This window comes from Dendrobium catenatum, unplaced genomic scaffold, assembly GCF_001605985.2.
Source record: "Dendrobium catenatum unplaced genomic scaffold, ASM160598v2 fragScaff_scaffold_1220, whole genome shotgun sequence".
Lineage (NCBI taxonomy): Eukaryota > Viridiplantae > Streptophyta > Magnoliopsida > Asparagales > Orchidaceae > Dendrobium > Dendrobium catenatum.
This window is the reverse complement of record NW_021319682.1, coordinates 3,091,368-3,114,041: the sequence shown is the minus strand read 5'-3', so window position 1 is coordinate 3,114,041 and position 22,674 is coordinate 3,091,368. Positions and strand designations below refer to the sequence as shown.

The following is a 22,674-nucleotide window of genomic DNA, read 5'->3' as shown; positions in this document are numbered from 1 at the left end:
TCCAAACCATTGCATATCTGTCTCGTGTTGCTGATGTTGTTCTTGAATATACGTATCGAGACGAGTCTGCAGTTGGTCGAAGCGTGCGACCAAATCATCGTTAGGGTGTGCTGTGCAGGTGCTCGGGGTGCGGCATGTCGTCGTGGTCGAGCTGGAGCTGCTGCTGGGGCATCTTCTCCTTCTTCTTCGTCAAAGACTGGTTCTTCAGGCTTTAGTCCCCGATGAAAGAGAATATGGAAAGAGGCATCCGTATAAAAGATAGGAAGAATGTCGGGTTCACCAGGGTAGATCAATTGATATTTATGTTGGAGGATATATCCTATTAGATGACCAAGAGCTAGATTTTGTTTCCGTCGAGTGGTAGGTAGGCGAACAAAAGTCATGTGGCGAATGTAGTTACTAATTAAATCAACCTCATCGAATTTTGTGTTGGACATAATAAGATAGGTAGCGACGGATAAGGTCGGGGTCAGATTGATACGGTCGCCACCTTTGGGTATTATTCCATCAACACCAACCTCTCGTTCAATCCCTAACTCGAAATGCCCGAATAATTCAACATGCCCTTCGAACCTCAATAATACCCAAAGGTGGCGACCATATCAATCTGACCCTGACCTTATCCGTCGCTACCTATCTTATTATGTCCAACACAAAATTCGACGAGGTTGATTTAATTAGTAACTACATTCGCCACATGACTTTTGTTCGCCTACCTACCACTCGACGGAAACAAAATCTAGCTCTTAGTCACTTAATAGGATATATCCTCCAACATAAATATCAATTGATCTACCATGGTGAACCCGACATTCTTCCTATCTTTTATACGGATGCCTCTTTCCGTATTCTCTTTAATTGGTGACAAGAGCCTGAAGAACCAGTCTTTGACCAAGAAGAATGAGAAGATGCCCCAGCAGTAGCTCCAGCTCGACCACGACGACATGTCGCACCCGACATGCCGCACCCCGAGCACCTGCACCAGCACACCCTAACGATGATTTGGTCGCACGCTTCGACCAACTGCAGACTCGTCTCGATACGCATATTCAAGAACAACATCAGCAACACGAGACAGATATGCAATGGTTTGGAGAACGCTTTACTGCAATTGATCACCGATTTGATGCTCTCTTTCAATATTTTCAACCGAATCCATCTCCATCACCAACTTATCAGGACTCTTCTGTTTAGATTATTTGTATTTGTATTGTAGTTTCTTTCTTTTGCTTTCTGCTTTAGTTGATCCTCCTTTTTGTGCTGTCAAAAGGGGGAGAAGTTTGTTGTACTTGTTGTTGCGCTTGTTATATTTTGTTGAATGCATTTCTTTTATTTTGTACTTGCATTTAGTATCTTTCTTTTTTCTTGTGTTTAAATTTAAAAAAAAAAACAAAAAAAAATGTCATTCGTACTTGCTTACAACAAATCATTTGACATCATCAAAAAGGAGGAGATTGTTGCAACCCATGACCCCGAGTTCCATTCTCTAGGCTAACCTCTTTCCTAAGAAGAACAAAATATTATTGCTAGAACAAAATCTACATAAATTGATACAAACAACAATTTTTGTTCATTGATTATTTTGACTAGTTGATTAATTCAAGAATTTTAAAGAAGGCCCAATCTTATCAATATTTATTTCATTAAGATCAAAATTAAAAAAAAAATTAGCTTCAAGTAAGCTAAAAATCCTCCAAATATAACACTATAGAGCTTTAGAATTAAAAAAAAAAAGAGAGAAAATGATCAAAATGGTCCCTTAACTCTTTGTGAAGAATCAAAATGATCATAAACTATATTAAAAGATCATTTTGGCCCTTTTAAGTCCTTAAAAAATGAAACAAAATAATTCCATCGTTGAACTATTTTGGTTCCTCTTTAAAGTGTTGAGGGACCAAAATGATCAATTAATATAGTTGGGGATAATTTTGACCTTTCATAAAGAGTCAAGGAATCATCTTGGTCCTTTTCTCTTAAAAAAATTTACAACTATCCTCCTATTAATATTTCTTTAAAAATATTAACATCTCTAAAGTATTAAAATGCACAAACAACAACATGAGAATAATGCATGGTCAAATTTGATCTTATTGAAGAATTATTTATGAATGTTGTTTATATTATGAATTAGATGAAGAAAAAAATTTACAATTATAAAATGATTTGAAATCTCATTTTTAAAATCTAAAACTACATCAGATATGACATTAAAACATGCATGATAGTCTACACCAATCAGATTGAAAAATAAATTGCTCTACCCTAAGGGGGAGAAGACAATCAAATTGAAGTTGATAAATTCAAAAAATAAATCGGAGTGTGATTTAGTATTGTCTAAATATATTTCATTTAAGGCAATAATATTATTAAAGTCACTACACAAATCCAATTTGAAGACCATTTTATTTTCATCTACACTAGTGATAATATATGACAGTTTAATATCATTCACTCACTTCAGTAATTTCTATAGAAGCAATACTCCATATTTCCATTGTACTTCTAAGTATTATGTTCCTTAAGATGCAAATAAAAGTATCAAATTATCATCTTAAAAATGCCAAACTTTAAGTTCAGATAACTCACACAATACTGCCAATAGCACAGAATCTAAATCCTGGAAAAGGAGTCACGAGGTTCTCCAGATAGCCATTTTTCTTTACAATCTATCAATAAGGCTACTGTTAGAACCAAAATACCAATGCTGCTAGAAGATGTACAAGGTTATACCAAAAATAATAATGCAACATAGAAACTTGGTTAAGAGATTCGGCTTACTTAAAACTGACCTGCAAACCTTTTAAACCATTAGCAGTAGCAACTTTCCAGCTCTCATCGCTTGCCTGCCATAAAAAGAGCAACAATTGGCAGAATTGACAACACAGGAAAACCCCATAACAATATGGAAAACCACATTCATGTGAAATTTTAAATCTCATAATTTTTCATAAGGTAGCAAGCCAATAAACTTACATAACTTAAGGGAACTAACAAAAGTTGCAGAGCTCCCCTATAAGTTGCAGTTGCATTTAATTAATTCTTAGTTTGAAAGTAGACAATAGCAACAAATTTAGCCTTTGTTGAGTGCGTGCACACACAAATGTTATGAGTTGGTATATGTGTGCATGCTGTCATGTGCATCCACGAGTTTACAAACAAGTTTGTTGTTCTAAGCGTTCACTTACGTATGTGCCTATGCGTATGAGTACATGGTTGTCTTAAGTTATTGTGCATGTCCTATGCATGCATGCATGCACATGCCAGTGAACATTTAAGCATGAGCATATATGGGTGTGAGCATGCAAAACCAACATGCAGCATGGAAGTGTGCGTGAACCTTCCACACGAGGTCGAATCGTGATTCTAAGTGAATATTTGCGTACGGGAGTGAAAACTAACGAATCCTCGTGAGAAATAACTTCAGTTCGCTCACTCCCGTAAGAGCAAAACACGTGAAAAGCTTCGTGTTGAGGGGGAACTGTGTCGAGAGGAAGAAGAACGAGAAAGAAGGTAGGTTTTCAACTTTATTCATTTTTATACAAATTCCTTCCATGATTTAACTCTAAGGATAAATGCCTTTGTTGGTAAAAGAAGAAAGTCTACAAGAGAAAAAAAAAGGGTTTAGAAATTTCTTCATTTCTAACGACAAAGTGTAAATAAATTCTCTTTTTTATTTCTTTTCTTTTATGTTCAAACGATGAAAAAAGTGAATGCTCAGAAAGAGGAAGCTTAAACATGGAATCAGTCAATCTACGTAACAAAACAAGGTTAGGCTCCTAAAAATGAAAGGCTAACCCAATTTCAAGATGATTCAAAATTCAAGTTTCCAAGAGAAGTTTCTAAAATCTCTGAAAATCTTCCAACAATATCACTAGGCAAAAACAACAAAGATGTATAGTTGGACAACCGAAAAGGTAGTTTTTTCCTACCTAAAGCTATGATTTCATACGAGCAAAGCCCTCTTAAAAGGGGACCCAAGATCTAGGGATTGAATTATGAAGGGCAAAGTCTGTTCAATATTCCATTTCAAAGGAGTTTATAAGAAGAATTTTCCTCATAATTTGAGGCATCAAATCGTGAAAAGAACAAGAGATTGAGTAACTTGATCATATGTTTTCTTAACAAAGATTTTTTTTTTTTTTTTTTTTTTTTAATAATAATGATTCATGTATCACACAATCAATATTGAAGAAGACATCACTAGTAGTCCCCTAGAGAAGACAAATCGTCAATCGAAGTGTTGGATTTTGGTCCAGTTTAGGTTAGTTGTTCCGCAAAGACACCACACCAGTGTCCAATTCCTATATATAGGTTGTATAGGTTGTTGTGATGATCACCCCTGTAATAGCCCATTTGAATAAAGGAATAAGAGATTTCCTGTGCAAGCTCTTTCCTTCTCTTCCCTCCACCTCTCTCTTTCTTCAAATAAGCTCAAGAAGAGCTATCCTCCTCCCAAGAATTGCATAACAAGTGGTATCAAAGTCTCGTTGAGGTGATCTCGAAGGAGTAAAGTTCTTGTCCAAGAAACGAAACGAAGAAGGGGTAGCACGACGGTTGCAGTTCGATTGCGAACACAGAGAAGGGCCGCAGGTATGCAATCGGGCGACATGAGCAAGGTGCAGGTCGAGTAAGCAAGCTTGTCGCGAGAGTCTGGTGTCGCGCGTAGTCAATCGTCGTGTGGAACGCAGACGGAACCGGCTTGTGACATACGATCGTTCGCAACAACAATTTCATTCACGTGAAGAGAGGCAGAAGTTCGGCGAGCAGGCAGACTCATGAGGTGTGGTAGTGGGCCGGACGGGCGGCCTCGGGTTGGAACCGCGGGGCTAGGCAATGAACTCGGAGGAAGCGGGCATGCGATCAGGCGCATCGCGTGTAAGGCATGTGATGGCCAAAGGAAGGGTGTGGGGGAAAGCTATGCGGGCAGGCATGCATAGAGCTCAGGCTATTCAGTCAGAGCAGAGCACATGTCGAGAGTGCAATATCAGAGTCACATCGGACTTCTCTTGTATATATAGGCCTGTAAGATGAACTTAGGAATAAAGCAATGCTAGAAATATACTCCACTCCCCTTCAAAATAAACTAAAAGAATATCCTACACTCTTCAAGATCATATCATAGATTATAAACATAGTTTTTATATTGTGTTATACATATTGCTTCCTTCCAAGTCATCACAAGTCAGTAAACTTTATAGTCGAGACTTAGACCTAAAACCTTCACTTTTCCTCACATTGTGGTGCGTGCGTTCAATAGCTACAACCTATGCCAAGCTCACAACCTCTAGCTATGTCATTTATTCTCTCACCACATCAATTGCCGCACTAGACATAGCATTTTCAGCATCAGTTGCTCTGCCTCTAGCATCCTCTGTGGACTTGCCTCCTTATGCCTAAGGGCTTCCTCCGTAGTAATGCATTGTAGCATAATAAACAACAATATTTTGAACAACAATGAACAGAGAAGTACTATAAAGTTGCACGATGATGATCATGTTACGACACTGCTAAATAGAAGGTCTACTTACACAGATTTTAGCATCTTGATATATTATTGTTCATTAAAACTGTAAATGGAAATTAACAAATTAAATGAAAGTGTTCTCATCTAGAACCTGTGAAGACCACACTAACTTCCATTCTCCTTCTAGAGCTTCTAAATCTGCAATGACATTATTCTGCCTTGATGAGATGACTTCATCTATCACCTGTTGAGATATTTATATTAGTGATAATGAGGTAACCCTTTAGTATGAAAGCTGTATAACAAAAAATAATAGGTCAACTCATGGTGATCACACATCTGCTATTTTTTCCCCAGAAGACACTGCCAGCAGCAATTTTTGCCTTGGTTCAAGTTTCTTTTGTAGCACAAATGTAGTCCCCTGCACTATAGATTTTTTCCATAGCTTTAGTCTACTGAAAATGGACAGATATTTATATCTAAAATAACAATCATTATAAAGATTTATTGCATGAATACCTTGTTCCCTCTTGAAATTCGAATAATTCCACTTGCTGACAAATAAGTTGTGTCCAACCACCCCTTCGCTTCATCCCCAAGAAGCCTGAATGGCACAGGGTATGGAACCTTAAAAGGCAAAAATTTAAAGGTGAAAGCAGCTCGGTCAAACCGAAAAAGGATTCTCTTTCCATCTTTAATTGTAGCTGCAGCCTGAAAGGGAAAAAAATTAAAACAAATTGAACTTGCTTATGAATATCCTCAATAACAGACATTCTACAATGATAACTGTAGAAGTATTTCATCATCAACAAAAATAAATAAGGAGAACGAAGTCTACTTTAAATCAGGATAAAAGGATCTTCGATCACACAACCCTGTTGTAGAGGTTTATAGTTGGTGTGCTATCTCCCCTACAAGTGGCATCAAAGCTAGTGATTAGGCTTTAGTGACTCCCTTGATCATGTCCACAAGTCCCAAGTTTATTCCTTTAAATCAGTGTATATATATATATATATATATATATATAAGTCAGTATTATAGTTGTTAAATAATATATTACACAAATTGAGTGACAATTTACAAGCATAGGGCTGTGGTTTGAGTCTCTAGAGCTAATTCAGGTGGCTACATCTTTTGAAGGCTTTGCTCTTGACTGTTGTCTACCACATCCTCACTCCTAATGGAGTATTGAAATTAGGGTAGTTACAATTCTCCCACAAGTAAAAGCTCAAAATAGTCTCCCGACTATCAATAAATGTCTAATTTACTCCCAGAGTTTCGTATCGCTCCATTATGGTCCCTCGATTATTGAAAATTGAGCCAATTTGGTCCCTGGCCGTTTAAATTAATAGAAAGAGCTGGAGAGATTCAGGGCATTTAGGTAATACACTTGCTCGACGCTTTCCGCTAAGCCCTCGAAGCATTCCCGCAATACGCCCTAGAGCCCTTTGTGTAAGGTGAGGCTGCGTAGAGGGAGATGCAAGCGAGCCAGACGACGCAAGCGAGGCAGACAACCCAAGCGCTTGTGAGCAGGCTAGGAGGAGTTGTGCTACAGCATGCTTTGATGTGAGCAAGACAGAAGATGACGAGCAATTTGCGACATCCACAAGGAGACGGAGCTGGGTTTGTTGTTTATCTTGGCCTCATAAAAGTGCAAATTTTCAATATTTAATTCAAAGCCAATGAGGCTTCAGCACCTGATTTTTTTTTTCAAGACGTTTTCTGTGGAAAAGACCAAAGCAGTAAAAAAACATTCAATCAACTTCTTATTTATAACTTTCCATTCACTCTTTCTGGCAATAATAATATGATGGGGACATCAGATCATGAAAGGTCTATAAGAGGCGTGGCCGCCGATCTACGACCACGATTGAGTTATTGTACTTTTAATTAATTTTATGTATGTTCTTATTTATGATATCGTTGTATTTGTTTTATTTTGATTTCCCGTTGTACCCTTTTATTAAAGGATGTCGTATGTAAGCCCTGAGGGCATTGTCGTCTTTTTTAATTTGAGTCTTATGTACGAGGCTATTTTAGCCACTTGTTTCTCTTTCAAAGCAATGACAAAATTTTGTTTTCTTGTTTGAATTCTCATGTGAGCTTGAGAGTTTGGAGCAAGATCCCAAGGAGAGGGAAGATTGCGTATCACCCACCAATCTAGACAAGTCGGGTTCGTGGTTTTATTTTCTATCTCTGTATTTCCCTCCTCCCACCACCACCTCCGGCCCTACTACCTCCCTCCCTTGTCTAGCCGCCGGCCATCCTTGTTTTTCCCACCCGACCGCTAGGTTCGACACCCTCACCATCCACAGCCCCTCCACCTTGCCGCCGGCCCCTTCTTTGGCCTCCCTCCCAACTCCCTTGCTATTAAACCTTTCCTAATTTAGTTTTTATATTTTAGGTAATGCAATTAAAAATAAAATTCAAATCTATTTGAATTTGAAATTATTGCCTAAATTAGAAATCCTAATTTTGGAAACTTTCCAAATCATAGACTTTAAATTTTAAATTAATTTGGGATGAGATCTTTCTCCCAAATTTAATTTATTAATTTAAAGAAGCCTTGATTGCCTCATTAAATCCCACCTCCTCTTCCTATTGCCGCCAACCCCACTAGCTTCCCCTTTGGGATTTGTTTCCAAAACCCAATTGGTTATTTTGGAAAGAATTCAAATCACCTCCTCATCCCCTTGGCCGAAAATCCCAAGGTCCCACCCCCTTTAATCCCTTTCCAAAATTACCTCTCTACATTTGGAATTAAATCCCAATCTCCTCTCTAGCCCCACCGCCCTCCATCATCTCTCATATTCTCTCTAAATATTTTCCAACTCAAGAATCTTTTGATTTGGAAATTATTTACAGCTCTCCCTCCAAAATTCCCTCCTAAATTCAGTCCAAACTCCACCAAAATCTGAACTTAGTTTTCCCTAGCAATCCCCTTGTGGCCGACCACCCTCTACCACCTTCCACCACTTGGATTCTTGAGGAAAATTGCAAGGACAGCAAAGGAACACTTCCGTCCATACTTCGACGCCACAAGATCGATGCATGGCCAATCCAGATCTTGATTACGGTCTCTCTTATGACGAACACGGATTTGTTTGCATCTTGCACTCGATCTTCTTCGACGTCAACCCCAGCATCGATCACACCGTCGAAGAATAGGTGAAGCGCATTTTGGACACCTTGGTTGAGGCTATTGAAGAACAACTTGAGATCGTCAAGTAGAGGATTGCAACTGACCCTTGACGAAGGTTTTCACATCTCCCTCTTCTTGTATTTCTTAAGCCTAACCCTTTCTTGTGATTTGATTATAGTCACGAATGATGCCTTCGCCTGTTTCTGCTAAGCTTAGTAAACGTAGGAATTTGAGCGCATTTATTTGCTTACTAATCTCAATGTTAGACTAGGGATTTTGTTGACACTACTACTTTGGCATGATTTTAATTTCTTACGATATTTGAAGCTTCAAATCTTTTGTTATGCAACTTAGTCTAAACGGTAGTGACCCCTCTTACGTTTTGATTCGTCGTTTTATTTGCTAGTAGATTTATTTGTTATTTCTTTAATCAAGAAGTTGTGCAAAATCTTAACAAAAATCATTGCAATCATCGTAGTTCTACATCATAATAACTTCCTAAACTATCAGCAATATATTTATCTGCTCATAAAATTATTGATACGGTTCATATTATCGTTTGCTTATATTGTGCCGTCTAAGACTGGTATGATGAAGCAATCTCTAAGCCCAAGTTGCTATTAACTGATCTTATTGAAATATTCTTTCCCACTAGAAATTATCTTCTAACTTACTTCTGAAACATTGCTAAGCTTTTTTTCCACTCATAGCGGTGTCTAGAGTTTGTGGGAGAATTTATCTACCTCTCGAATAGATCAATTGTATATTTCATTATTGTGGAAGTATTAACCAAAATCAGCCCCTATCTTCAAATTCCTATAGTTTTCTAATTGTTATCTATTTACTTCAAAAATGCATCAAATTGGTATCATAGAAAGATTTTTTTTAGACAATGGCAGCAAAGAAGGTGGATGTGTTGAAAGGCGAAATGGAGCAATTAAAATCTAGGGTAGAGGAGAAATTCTCAACCATCGAAGAAAATTTTTCAAACATGGAGACTCTAATGGAGAATCGATTTGGGGGGTTGGAGGAGATGATGAAGATGCTCATTGAGATGCAATCCAAAACTCCACCGGCGGTTGGATTAGCTTCAGTGGCAGATAAGATTAGAGAGAGTCACCTTAGATGGTTTGGTCACATTAAACGTCAGCCTTTCGATGACCCGGTTAGGAGAGTAGATATATTAGATTTGGCCTATGTTAAAAAAGTATATGTATACCTAAAAAAAATTGATTAAAAACTATAAGAAATAACCTTTTTAATTATAATTATATAAGAATTTTCCTCTTAATAAGACAAAATGGAGAAAAAAAATTCATGTAACTAACCCCAAGTAGTGGGATAAAGGGTTGATGTCATTGTTGTTGTATCCCTAAATTAATATTTTTTTTATTTTTGGCCTATTTTTTATTATATTTTTTCATACTTTTGTGCTTAAGAAAATACTAGCTACCATATTTCAGACTCTCAATCGAGTTTGATGCAATGACAAAAAGTCATTAAAGAGGGGTGTGGACGACTATAGGATGGGAAATGAGTTTGCACATGTTTTTAGATTGAGAGAATGTCATATTTGCAAAAAAAAGCATGTTACACTCTTATGATGTAACTTGATTTATGCCAAATATTTCATTGAAAGACATGTGCTATTTTGGAATTATTTTCAGTTCAAAATTTCGTTCATTATTAATGATGAAGATTTCTTCAAATTGTTTGCAAAGTTTTACATTTTGAACCTTTGGCACACCTTTCAATGCCCCAATGTTATTCATTTTCATATGTAACTTCAATCATATATGTGCCCTTATAGCTGGCAAGTTCTTAGAAATTGTGTAAAAATAATTTTCTATCAATTTTATTTTTATTTGCACGCTTTCAATGAGGTTTTTGCATTCCTTGTGGTCAGGAACTTGCATTCATAGTGAAACTTGTCAAATTTTGTCCTTGTGTTCCCCCTATTTTGGTCAAAAGTTTTTTAGTGAGTTTCGAAAGCACTTCTTAATCACCGCCGCAAAGGGGTGGTGAACATGGGCCACCCCTCTGCGCCAATAAAGGCTCCTCAGGTGTGGTGCACAAGACATCACAGTCTAAGACTCATTCCCACCATACGAATAAAAACGTTTACGTATATTAGGATGTGTGCTAAAAATCTACTAAGAATAGGTGCTTAACCCCATCAAAATGACATGAATCGGTTGACCATGAGGAAATCAAAGTCTTCCTCATAATTTTTACTCGCCTATCACAAGGTGTTCGCGAGTGAGTGAGATTGTGTGCAAGGTATTGATAGATAGAGACAAACAAAGGAAATGGGAGATAGAGGGCTAACTGGGAGCTAGTGCGGAGGAGTACACAAAGAGAAGATAAGAGAATTAAGAGAGAATGTTGTTGGACGTGCCTTATGGCACTGACAGCAACATATGTTTTAATTTATTTTTATTTTAAAATATTTAGTTTATATGAGCAAGGCACTATTTGAAGGAGTTGCATTTTTTTGTACCTCTTGAGGGCCCACAACCCCCTTATTTTAAGTGTATGTTCTCTCTGTGGGGCCAATAACTCACGAGTGAACAACAGTGTTATCCCCAAAATTATTATAACTTCATTTTATTTTTTTAGCAAGTTGACTTTGTATGTTCTTCCTATAGCACTATTTAAAGGAGCTTGTATCTCTTGGGGGCCCACATCCCCTCTATTTTTCATGTATGTTCTCCTTATGGAGCCAATAATTCCCGAGTGAACAATAGTGTTATCCACAAAATTATTATTTAACTTTTTTTTTTTTTTGCAAGTTAATTTTGTTATTAATAAAATTTTATATATATATATATATATATATATATTTAATTGGCTCCAACACTATTGTTCAATCGGGAATTATACATATTACCTAAATTAATTTCATAAATATTATTCTTATTATTTTGAAGATATGTACATGTACCTGCAAATCCTCCGCTTGGATAAGTGAGCATGGGGTGAGCACTCTTTCACATCAATGTGTTTTGGGTCAATTTCAAGTGAAACTATATTCATTGGGCTCTATTTTCATCACATTCGCTCTCTTACATGTCTGTGAACATTTTAAGTCGTCATTTACAATGCCAGCCACAATTTGAATATTTCTAAATTATTTCTTTTAAAAGTCCATGTTTCTTCCATCATTGTCATCATCTCATTCGACTGAGTTGGCTTGTAGATTTCAACAGGTGGCCAACAACATCACGCCAATAAAGATAGAATTGTATTTAAGGAAGAAATTTTGCTGCAAACATCACACGGAATGACCAAAAATGCTATTTATATACCTTGTGTGAAGTCATGATGAACTATGTTGGAGGAGAGAACAAATGTGAAGAGCTGAGGGAAAGGAGAGGCTCGGCATATGGGTTGCAAGAAAAGACAAAGGGACTTCGTACGTAGAAAAAATGCAAGGTTTTAATTCCATACAAAAGTTTTTTTTTTTTTACTTTCTTGTGTGACTCTGTGCAAAATAAATGACTATAATACAAGGGGAGCATAAGGGTTTTCATAATTAATCGGGATGTATCAAAGTTTGCCCAAAGCTAAGGAAATATCCTTAGTCCTTACAACTATGAACAATGGGAGCTTACAAAAGGCCAGAACAATCCTTCAAATATAGTGATCGCAAATTCTCATATTCAAATGTGGCTTGCACCCAAAACTTGGAGCAAACTTAAGATATTGTCATGGAATCAAAACCTTCCATTGTTGTCATTAGCCCTTTGAATGTAGGTGGCATCACACTTGCTAGCAAGGTTATTTAGCCATATCCCCTGGATGCACTAGACTTTCATGATCATACTATCGTTGAGGATGTTGGTGTAACAGACTCTGAGCAATGCTATGATTCTAATGGTAGTACGAAGCATTAATGTGCAAAGGTTTCAAATATGATTTGTTGACAGAGGCAGAAATTAAAAAATATATATATATTGCCTATCACTAAGGCTTACCAATAATAAGCAAGTTGCATGCAATGAATGTTATTGGGGTTCTCCTCATCCATCAAAGGGATAATTTCATCTAGTCTTCATTCTATCTTTAATTGTGGATTTTGTTTTCTCCTTTTAATCTACAGGAATTCTTTGTCATTGCTTCTTGCTGTACTTATTTCATTGATTGATTACAATATTTATCTGCAGTACTCATTTAATTAATTGGTAAAAATATTTATTAAAAAAAACAAAAATTCCATCTCTTGTGTATTGGATTGTATTATATTCCCAAATAGTGCATAACAATGAATGTAACCACACAAGAACTTGGTTATTAAAATATATTTCTTCTCACTGGTTCGAAGGTACAAAACACTAAATAAGCATGCACAAAAGAAAAAAACTGAATTTATTGGAGATAATATTGCCGTCTGACAAAACTACCCAGTAACATCTTTTGGTTTACTCTATGCTCTTCTCTATTAGTTTTATAGTAAACATTAAAAAAAACAAGAGAAAGTGCGTACATGCTACAGGGAAGGAAGTGAGGGTACCTCTACTTTAAGTTCACCAATTTGATCGGAGAATTGTACAATGTTTGTCACCCTTGGATCATTGGTCCTAAGGTAAACCTCTTGAAAAATCTTGAAACTGTTGACCCCCACAAATGTTCTCTAAAGCATACAAAATAATCAAGAGCATATCAAAACTATGGCATATTAAATAATACAATCAATATAACATGGAAGTGATTTTTAAACCTGCAAAAAGATAATGTGAAATCGAGTAAGTGCATGTTTCTTTTAATTATGATCAGAGGAGCTAAACAATGTTGGAAGAAATAGAGAATGTGTAGAATACTATGGTAAAGGCCATATTAATATCTCGAAATGAAATTAAGTACATCCTTAACAAAAGTATGTCATTTGCTCCTAAATGTGGTCTACAACTGAGCTTGAAGTTAAATCCATAGATGAGAAGCTTAAGGGAGTTATGAAAGATCTTCAAACTTTTTTCACATAATTTGACTCAAAAATAATATGGAAAAAAAAATCTCCTGAGGTATTCCTTCCAGTTTCATTGATTTACATTGAAGTTAATTTCATCATAAACCTACACATGAGCCAAAACTTGAAAATGAACCCAAGGTCGAATCTGAATCAACACTAACCTCAACCAGAAGTTGAGCATGAATATAAATAGGGAATTGGATCTGAGTTTCAATTCAAATTTAAATTAAATGCTAAGAAGCTAATAGCTGAAAGTAGCAGCTACTTCACTTGATGAATTACCTAGTGTTGTTTTGTATGTTCCTTGAATTGCCAACTTATAGAAAGGACTTCATGAAGCATATTGAATTTCATAAAAGAGTTTGCAATATTTTTTTTTTAAAGAGTTTGCAATATAATTTGGAACTACATTTAGAATTAATTCCATCAAATAATCATGCATCATATTTTTTGTAGCATTCTTTATTGGTCATACTCATATGCATGTCAAGTATATAAATGAATTTGTCAACCAAGATGAAAGTTTGTAAGTTATCTTGATTATTCCTTGCAGTGCTTAGGGATACAATAAGATAAAGTATGCCTTTGATATCTCTGTCCTATTCTGCTTAGTGCACTCCACTTATAAGAAACTACTTACCAAAGTGATGTAGCCTTGGAAGGGGTGATCCAAGATTTTCACTGATATGGTGTATTTGATTAAATTCTAAGTGGTTTAGAGGCCAAAGGATAGGGACACTCTTGAGTGATTCGAATAATTTTATTTGAGATGGCGGTTGAAAGAAAGGGGTTGGCCAAGGGATTAGGCCATAGCTAGCTATAGAGCTCAACACAGGTCATTGAAACTAGGGATTCTTATGGTGGAGGATCCAAGGCATACGACCACATGGGAATGTTAGGATAATTTCTTTAGATATGATATGGAGAAGCTTTAAAGAAAATAAAGTGTGGAAAAGCTATTGTACATAATGATATTCCAAAAGAGGTGTGTAAATGCTTAGAAGATGAAGGAATTTTTTGGCTTACAAAATTTTTCAATATTATTTTGAAGACTAAAAAGATGTCAGATGAGTGGAGAATGAGTGTTTGATTGCTATTTTTAAGAATAAAGATGATGCCCAATATTGTGCGGATTATAACGGAATTAATTTCATTACACAAAATAAAATTAAAACATAAAATCATACAATATCACAAATAATATAATTTACAATACTCAAAAATTAATCCTCCTATATTCACGTGACAAACAAAATATCACTAGTTCCTTATATGTAGTATGATATTAAATGATTTTATGAATTTTATACCTAGTTTAGATGTCATAATAATAAATTAACATAAATATTGATAAGAGCTAAGAGATCAAACAATTATTACATAAACCAACAACAAGAGTCAAACATGGGAGATATATGATCACATGCATCTAAGTGGGGTAATATCACATGACCTATAACAATACTTGACAATGATATTCATTGGGATCGAGTTTTGACAATTTTCATGATATTTTGATCACTCATCAATCTTATAAAAAGATAAAAGGACCAAAATGGTCTCTTAACTCTTTGGGAGGGACCAAAATGATCCTCAATTATTTTAAGGGATCAATTTAGTCCATAAACTCTTTAAAATGGGACCATTTTGATCATGCATTAAAAATAAAGTCAATTTCAGATAGCAGCGAGGGTATGATCGAAATAACCACAAAAATGATAAAAACAATAATACGAAAAAAGGGTCAATGATAGTTAGGTTCACAGCGAGTGAGCTCCCATTAGTGACTTCCGATTCCACAAGAAAGAGCATCGTCGAAGGGGGCGTAAGTGACTCGTTCAAAACCCTCCTATTGCTATGTCGGCAAACTTTTGCAAATTCCAATTCGACGGGAAGGAACGTCGTCGAAAGAGGCGAAGAAAGGCTTTAACGACTCATTCAAAACCCTATCGTGTCCAACAACAATGAATAACGTGAAAGAGAAGAAAGAGTAGCAAATCGTTTAGGAATTAATTTATGTAATTTAATTAATATAAATTAATAAATTTAAAAAATTAATTATATAATTAGATAATTAATAATCAAAATAATAATAGTAGTTATATAATTATTTAAGTTATTAATATTTATAATAATAATTAGATAATTAAGCTAGTGGATATCCCTAAGATGACTAAAATTTTTAAAATTATAACTAAAAATATTATTAATTTTTTCTTATTAAACAAACGATTAATATATTTTTTAAATTTATAATTACTCAAAAAATATATCTAATAATAATTTTAATTAAAAATAACTAAAATACACTTATTTTTAACACCATTAAGTTCAATATCCATTAGTTTGAATGTTAGGACTAAAATGGTCCCATTTTAAATAGTTGGGGACCAAATTAATCCCTCAAAATAATTGGGGATCATTTTGATCCTTTTCTCCTGATGAAAAATATAATGATCATTGCATGGAATATACAAGTTATTTTAAAAGTCTAGTTTTACTCATAATATTTCACCTATCAATTTTTTTCTAATACATAAAAGATAGTATCAACAACCCATGTCTTTTGTTTCAATCTGTTTCAAAGCCAACTTAAAAATCACAATTATCTTATCCTGCAACTGGAAATATCCATTAACAAAACATTGATCTATTAGGTTAATGATAAAGTGATCATAAAAATTATTGTAATCATGAAGAAAGTAAGTTGTATGATGTTAAAGAGATTGAGCAATTATGATACTGCATTCAAAGGTGATAATACAAAATCTAATTAGGTGAAAAATGATGATTATCATTCAATATAATTTGAACGTAAGAAAGGATAGCAAGGAATTTAATCAATAATATCTTTTACTTTTTAACAACACTATAAACTTGTTTCTGCTCAATCATATTTCTCCTTTGTTGGAAAACAAAAAAACAAAAGTAAATTTACAGGGAAAATAGCTGCTGGAACAAGCATTGTTTTGTCTTTCTTACTTGAATGGGAGATGCCGTTCCTGGCTTTGTAGTGAATATGAGTTGCCAACAACCTTCAATCAAACTGGAGTTTGTCTACAGAAGGATTTTGGAAAACCAAGTTAGATGTTATAGTTTCACATGAAATAAATTTCTTATCCATATTCAAGTAAATGCATTAGTAGTTTTAGCTTAACTATGTTGCACATTTTAAGTAAAAAAATGAGTAAGCACTAAATAGAAACGAAAAAAAAAAATGAAGATTCATCAAGCCAACCAAAACTAGTTGGGAGAAGCTAATGATGATGATGATGATGATTTTAAGGAAAAATGGGGGAGATGAAAAAAAAAGAGTATAATTGCACATTAAAGAAAGATGTAATAAAAGCACTTATGTGATAATGTGCGTTGTGGCCAGAGCCTCAATCATTATGCAAGTACAATAAGCCATTAGAATGAACTTAAATAGAAAAGGTGCCCAAAAAATCACAAATTTCATAATTATCATCATCAACCCTGCACCAACTGTTTGGGATAGGCTCATGATTTCTGGGTGCAAGAAACAAAATCAATGGCAAGTCAACAAGGCATAAACCTGCATAATGTTTCATGTTCTAGCTCTAACTTGTGTAGCCACAATTTGTCATTAGTAAAATATATACTACTATTTAAAAAGTGGAATGTGATTCTACTAAATAATGATCATACTCTTTCAGATTTAAAAAGTAATATAAAACGTTCATTGGGTTCCAACAACATTAAATCCTTATTTTTGAATTATAATATTTGTATTAAATCCAAAGAGTTGAAATTCAAAGTATAAACTTGTTTTTATGAATGTATTTTAAGTAAAGAATGTAAGCATGAAATATACAAATAAGTTCCAGTACAAGCTGATAGTCGAGCACGTATAATATACGAAATCGTTTTCGAGCTAAGCCCGACTCGACTCGAAAACTCGTCAAACGGCTCGATTGAAAAAAAAATTAATTTGCATCACCGCTACTCCGCTCCCATATAAGGTTTTTGCTTTTGATGCCCTAGTTTTATTCAGTGATTCTTGAGAGCTTGCCATTTGTGACAGAATTCGCACAATCTTGTGCATCACCTTTATTCTTAAAATAGGTTTCAACATGCTCATTCTCCACTCATCTGGCATCTTTAAGCCTTCAAACTAATATTAAAAAGTTTAGTAAGCCAAGAAATTCCTTCATCTTCTAAGCATTCCATACCTCTATAGGAATATCATCAGATCAAACTGCTTTTCCACACTTCATTTTTAAAGCCTCTCTAACTTCAATTTTACTAATACGCCTATAAAAATAAAAATCTTTATTCTCATTTAGGAAGCTAAGTTCCTAAAATCAATCGTATTCTTACAATCTACATTAAAAAGTTTAGCAAAATATCTCATCCACCTTTCTTGAATATCCTCTTCTAATAGAAGTATTTTTTAACTTCATCCTTTATACACTTCGCTTGAACTAAATCCTTAATACTCCTATCTCTTTGTTTAACTAACTTATACACATATCTTTCGCCCTGTTTAATATCTAATCTATTATATAAATCATTAAAAGCTAAAATTTTTGTATCGCATATTGCGCCTCACCATTTATAAAAATCAACTAATTTAATTGTATTTGTTTAATATATAAAGGGATAAAGGCTTGATGTTGTTGTTGTTGTTGTTGAATATAAAAGGAAATTTGACTTTATATGCCTTATAATATATGAAATTGGCCAAATATCCTCGTTGTTTGTTTTATAGAAGAAATATGCATGAAAGTTCATTTTGAACAAAATTACCTCTAATGAGGAATAACCTCTTGTACTTGCAAATAGCTCATTGAACTCTTATGCCATTCAAAACTAGTTTGAATCACATTTGAACCTCAATTCAAACCAAGTTCAAATTAGGTTTAAACCACCCTGTTCAAACCAAGTTTGAAACTCGATTTGAACATTGTTAAAATAAGGTTCAAACAAGTTTTTAGGGGTGTTAAAACTTGACCCGACCCGAAACCTGACCCGGAAAATTTTGGGTTTGGTTCAACCCGTTTTCCACACGGGTCAAGTTCGAGTTCCAAATTCTGATCTGTTTATAAAACCAAATTGGGTTCGAACTGACCCGAAACCCCAAAATCAACCCAAAATGACCCGTATTCTACCCTTTGCAACGCGATCCCGCACTCACGAGCTCAATCCCGCAACCAAACTCCGCCCTCTGCAGTGCAATCCCATCTACCGCACCACGCCCGCGTCCAAACTCTGCTCTCCCGCCTCTCCGTACGCAGTGAGGCAACGAGCCCTCCCGTTGTCTAGAGGACTCGCACTCGTGTCCGAACTCGGGATTCTGATCTCCGCACACAGCGCCATGGAGGCGGACACCACAGACCCACACTCATGTTCGGACTCCGCTGGCTGTGTTTCGGGTTCGTTGGCCGGGTCAACCCAGTAACACACGTGGGTCGAGTCCGGGTCAGAATTACCAAATTGTTTACAAAACAGGGTCAGGTTTAGGTCAACCTGTTTAGACCCAGGTCAATTCTAGGTTTGACCCAAACTTGACCTGAAAACCCATTTTGACACCCTACCAGTTTTTAGTGGAACAAATTCAAACCACGGTGAAGATGTCATAAGGAAGGAGAAGAAAAGTTCATGAAGAAGGCATCATGGAATGAACGACATGTGCAATGAAGCTCATGAGAGAATGCATCATGAGTTCAGTGACATGCGTGAAGATGAGTTCACGAGGAAGGCATTGCGGGACTAAAGTTGTGCGAAGGAGAAGAGAAGTTCGTGAAGAGGTACCGACAACATGTGAATGAGAAGATTAGTTTATAGAGAAGGCGTCATGGGATCGACGATGTGTACGACAAAGCTCATGAGGGAATGCCTCACAAAACAAGAAGCACATCCAAAGAGGAGTCACAGAAACATAATGGAACTAGCATCATGTGAAGGAGAAAAGGAGAACATGGTAAAGACAGCATGGGACTAATGGCGTGCAAAAGAAGAGTTCATGAGGAAGGGATTGTTGAACCAAAGATATTTGAAGGAGAATAGAAGTTTACATGAAGCATTCAAAAATGATGTTCGAACATTAATATGAATAACACTCAAATGAACGTTTTAACCATGTTTGAATGAATGTGCAAACCATGTTCAAACGAGGTTTGAACGAAGGTCTGAATCCATAATGAATAAAGATTCACAATACTTTCATAACCAAGTTCAAATGTCATAGTGGTAATTTCATCCAAAATAAACTTTCAGGCATATTTTTTAAGAAAATGATTAGTAAGGATATTTGGCCACTTATATGTATGACAAGGCACATAAAATCAAAATTTTCAATATAAATAATACATAAGGAATACTCATGATAAAATGATAATATATGATATTATTTTGAAAGCATTTAGGGTGATAATGACTTAGTTCAAGATGATATCTCAAGATAGAAAAACTAGTATATGAAAACATGCATTCACATGCAATTAAACTAGTATATGACAATGTTCCCATCACCTAGTCCAAACAAGAGTACTTACAGGATCAGGTATGCCCTTTACTTTCTCTAGCGTTTCCACGGCATGCTCCACTTCCTACATGAGTAAAAGCTTGCAAATAAGATCCCATAAAAGAGTTAACAAATTGTCATCGAGTAACATATAACCAAAACAGGGCAAAAGCCAAAAGGATTAGCAATAAAAACAAACAATCCAATAAGAACATGAATTTACTGCCTAATTTATGTTGCCAGCATTTGTGTTTTAATCTCTAAGAGAAAATCAGAGAGAAAGGTTCTAAATCAATTATAAACAACCAAAAACGAATAGGGGGTAGAAGAAATCAAGAGGAAAGGGAATAATAAAACGGCATTGCCTTCAGCTGCTGAGCAGAGGCTGAAAAGCCGCGCCCTTGGATCCCTATAAGGGCATTGACAAGAGCCATTTCCGGCTCGATGAAGGAAACTTCACGCTGCTCCTCCACCAGAGAAGCTAAGATAGGGTGAAGCTGCAGCCGACGGCCAAAGTGTTTAGAGGATACCGGCCGGGCTCGGGGATATGAAAGCATCGATCGCCATGAGATAAGTGGCGGAAACCCTAACACCGCTGCCCCCGCAACCATCTGAGGAATTCTCCTAATGAACGGCGACTACTGATTTGTGCCCTTATCCGTTGAATTGGTTGGAAACATGGCGCGGAAGATAACAGTGATGAAATGGCACGTGCACTGTACACCTGTGAGGAATTTATAATAGTGTGGCAGATATATGATCAGGCTCATAAGGCTCACACCATCATAGAAAGAACAAGAGAAAAAAAATTGAAAGAAAATTATTTATTATTATGTTGAAATTATCTTATGCCCATTTATTTGTAATATTATTAGATTATAGCAAAATATTATATATATATATATATATATATATATATATATTATTTATTGTAGTACATAAAATTTGTAGTCAGTATGAAATATAAATAGACAATTAACACATAGGCATTTACTAGTCGAGTGATCTGCAAGTGACAAATGATGATTAACAAGTGGTGAATGAGCCCGTCGTATAATGAGGGATGAGCGAAACTGCCAGGTGAAGAGTGACAAACGAGCACACCAAGTGACATATGGCTTTTGATGAGTGTCTTTATGGAGTGACGAGTTAGCCTGATAAGTTATGAATGGCAAGTATGATCATGAGCTTGTGAGTTCATAACAAACTAGGAGAGCCGCTCGAGAGTTGTTTTATAGTCCTTAAAAAATTCTTTGAAGGTGTATCTTACACTTTAACTAAATTTATTTTTAGCAATAAATCAGCTAAAAAGTTTGTTAAAAAACCTAGTATAGTGTCAAACAATATAGATTTTGACCTTCAAAGATACTGGCAATGATATGTCATAAAAAATTTTCACTTGATCAAGCGCAATCTCGATGGAGTACTCAAATTAAAAACTTTTAAAATTAAATTTTGAATTATCCAAACTTTGAGTTCAGCAAACTTATAGTTGAACTAAATGAATGAATAAAATTAACATCTGAGTGTAACACTTCGTTCTCAAAATTATTATTTTTGAAGTTCACATGTAATGTGAAATGAATAATATATCATTTACAATTGATTGGACTTGCTAGTCATATTTCAAAAAGCATATAAGCCCATTTGACCTATTGAACCTCGAAATATATTTTGCTTGATCAATCATATTCAACTCAATCCCAATTATCAATAGATCAACCAAATCGGCTATCGAACCAAACTTGCCTCAATGAAATTGAACTAGAACCATAAGGATCAAATTAACCTTAAGTCATCCCATTAATTCAAAAATGTTAACCACAACAATTAAGCCAAAATAACATCTAACTCACCCAATTAAGACTAATTAACACAAGTTAGCCCAATTGAAAAGCATGTAAACCAATGTCATAGGGATTCCCCACCAATTTCACTATAATTGTGTATCTTTCAACCTCTTCTTTCAGCTTGGCTATGCCTATGTTTTCACCCTTGTAAAGATAATAGTTATACATATAAGTTGATTCATCCTCTTGATGTATTATTAAATATCGAGTGTTATTAATTATAAAAAGTGTAATCTCTATAATACACGAAATAGTAAATGTTTTGAAGATATTGCGCTTCTCACAATATGCTATAGCAAGAAAGATTGAAATGTTGACTCAAGTGTATTGCAACCTTTTAGAAGATAACGCTCGAGTTAGTAAGATGAACAAAGATAGGGCAATTTGGGCTCTATTTTGCAAGCAATTATTACATCAGGTCACCTGACGCGTCCAGAGATCAATAATCAGGCGTCACGTCACCTGAAACTCGGTATTGAGCACTCGGTATACGTCCGAATTTTCGGTTTTTTGTTCAGACGTAATAATTACTCCTATTTTGCCAAATTGAATTCTAAAACAATTTTGAATAAACATAAAACAAAACAAAATATGAGGTTATAAGAGACCATGATGATTAATGAATGGCAAACCCTATTAGTAATTGTGATAGCTATTCTTGATGGGGATGTTCAGTGCTATCCAACCCTAAAATATTAATATTTGTGATTAAATTGCTCATTGGGCCAAATAAAAGAGACACAAGAGAGGGAAGGTGGTGGC

At 35.3% G+C, this 22,674-nt stretch overlaps 1 protein-coding gene across 3 annotated transcripts in view; it reads right to left on the bottom strand.

Annotated features, from left to right (window-relative positions):
* The window catches only part of LOC110104369 (probable plastid-lipid-associated protein 12, chloroplastic), a 24,940-nt gene extending 4,166 nt beyond the window's left edge, over window positions 1-20,774 (bottom strand). Inside the window, exons 1-9 of one of the 3 annotated variants that reach the window (XM_020833441.2) lie at window positions 20,428-20,772; window positions 20,094-20,147; window positions 16,558-16,632; window positions 13,120-13,239; window positions 5,984-6,175; window positions 5,802-5,885; window positions 5,616-5,708; window positions 2,790-2,843; window positions 2,587-2,666 (exon numbers count right to left, since the gene is read on the bottom strand). In XM_020833441.2, coding sequence (XP_020689100.1) covers window positions 2,587-2,666; window positions 2,790-2,843; window positions 5,616-5,708; window positions 5,802-5,885; window positions 5,984-6,175; window positions 13,120-13,239; window positions 16,558-16,632; window positions 20,094-20,147; window positions 20,428-20,673 — 998 coding nt within the window. In that variant the 5' untranslated portion in view covers window positions 20,674-20,772. Of the gene's footprint in view, window positions 1-2,586; window positions 2,667-2,789; window positions 2,844-5,615; window positions 5,709-5,801; window positions 5,886-5,983; window positions 6,176-13,119; window positions 13,240-16,557; window positions 16,633-20,093; window positions 20,148-20,427 lie in introns of all 3 variants that reach the window. The other 2 variants (XM_028699182.1, XM_020833442.1) reach the window with 2 other exon arrangements.
* Between the last annotated feature and the right edge of the window lie 1,900 nt (window positions 20,775-22,674).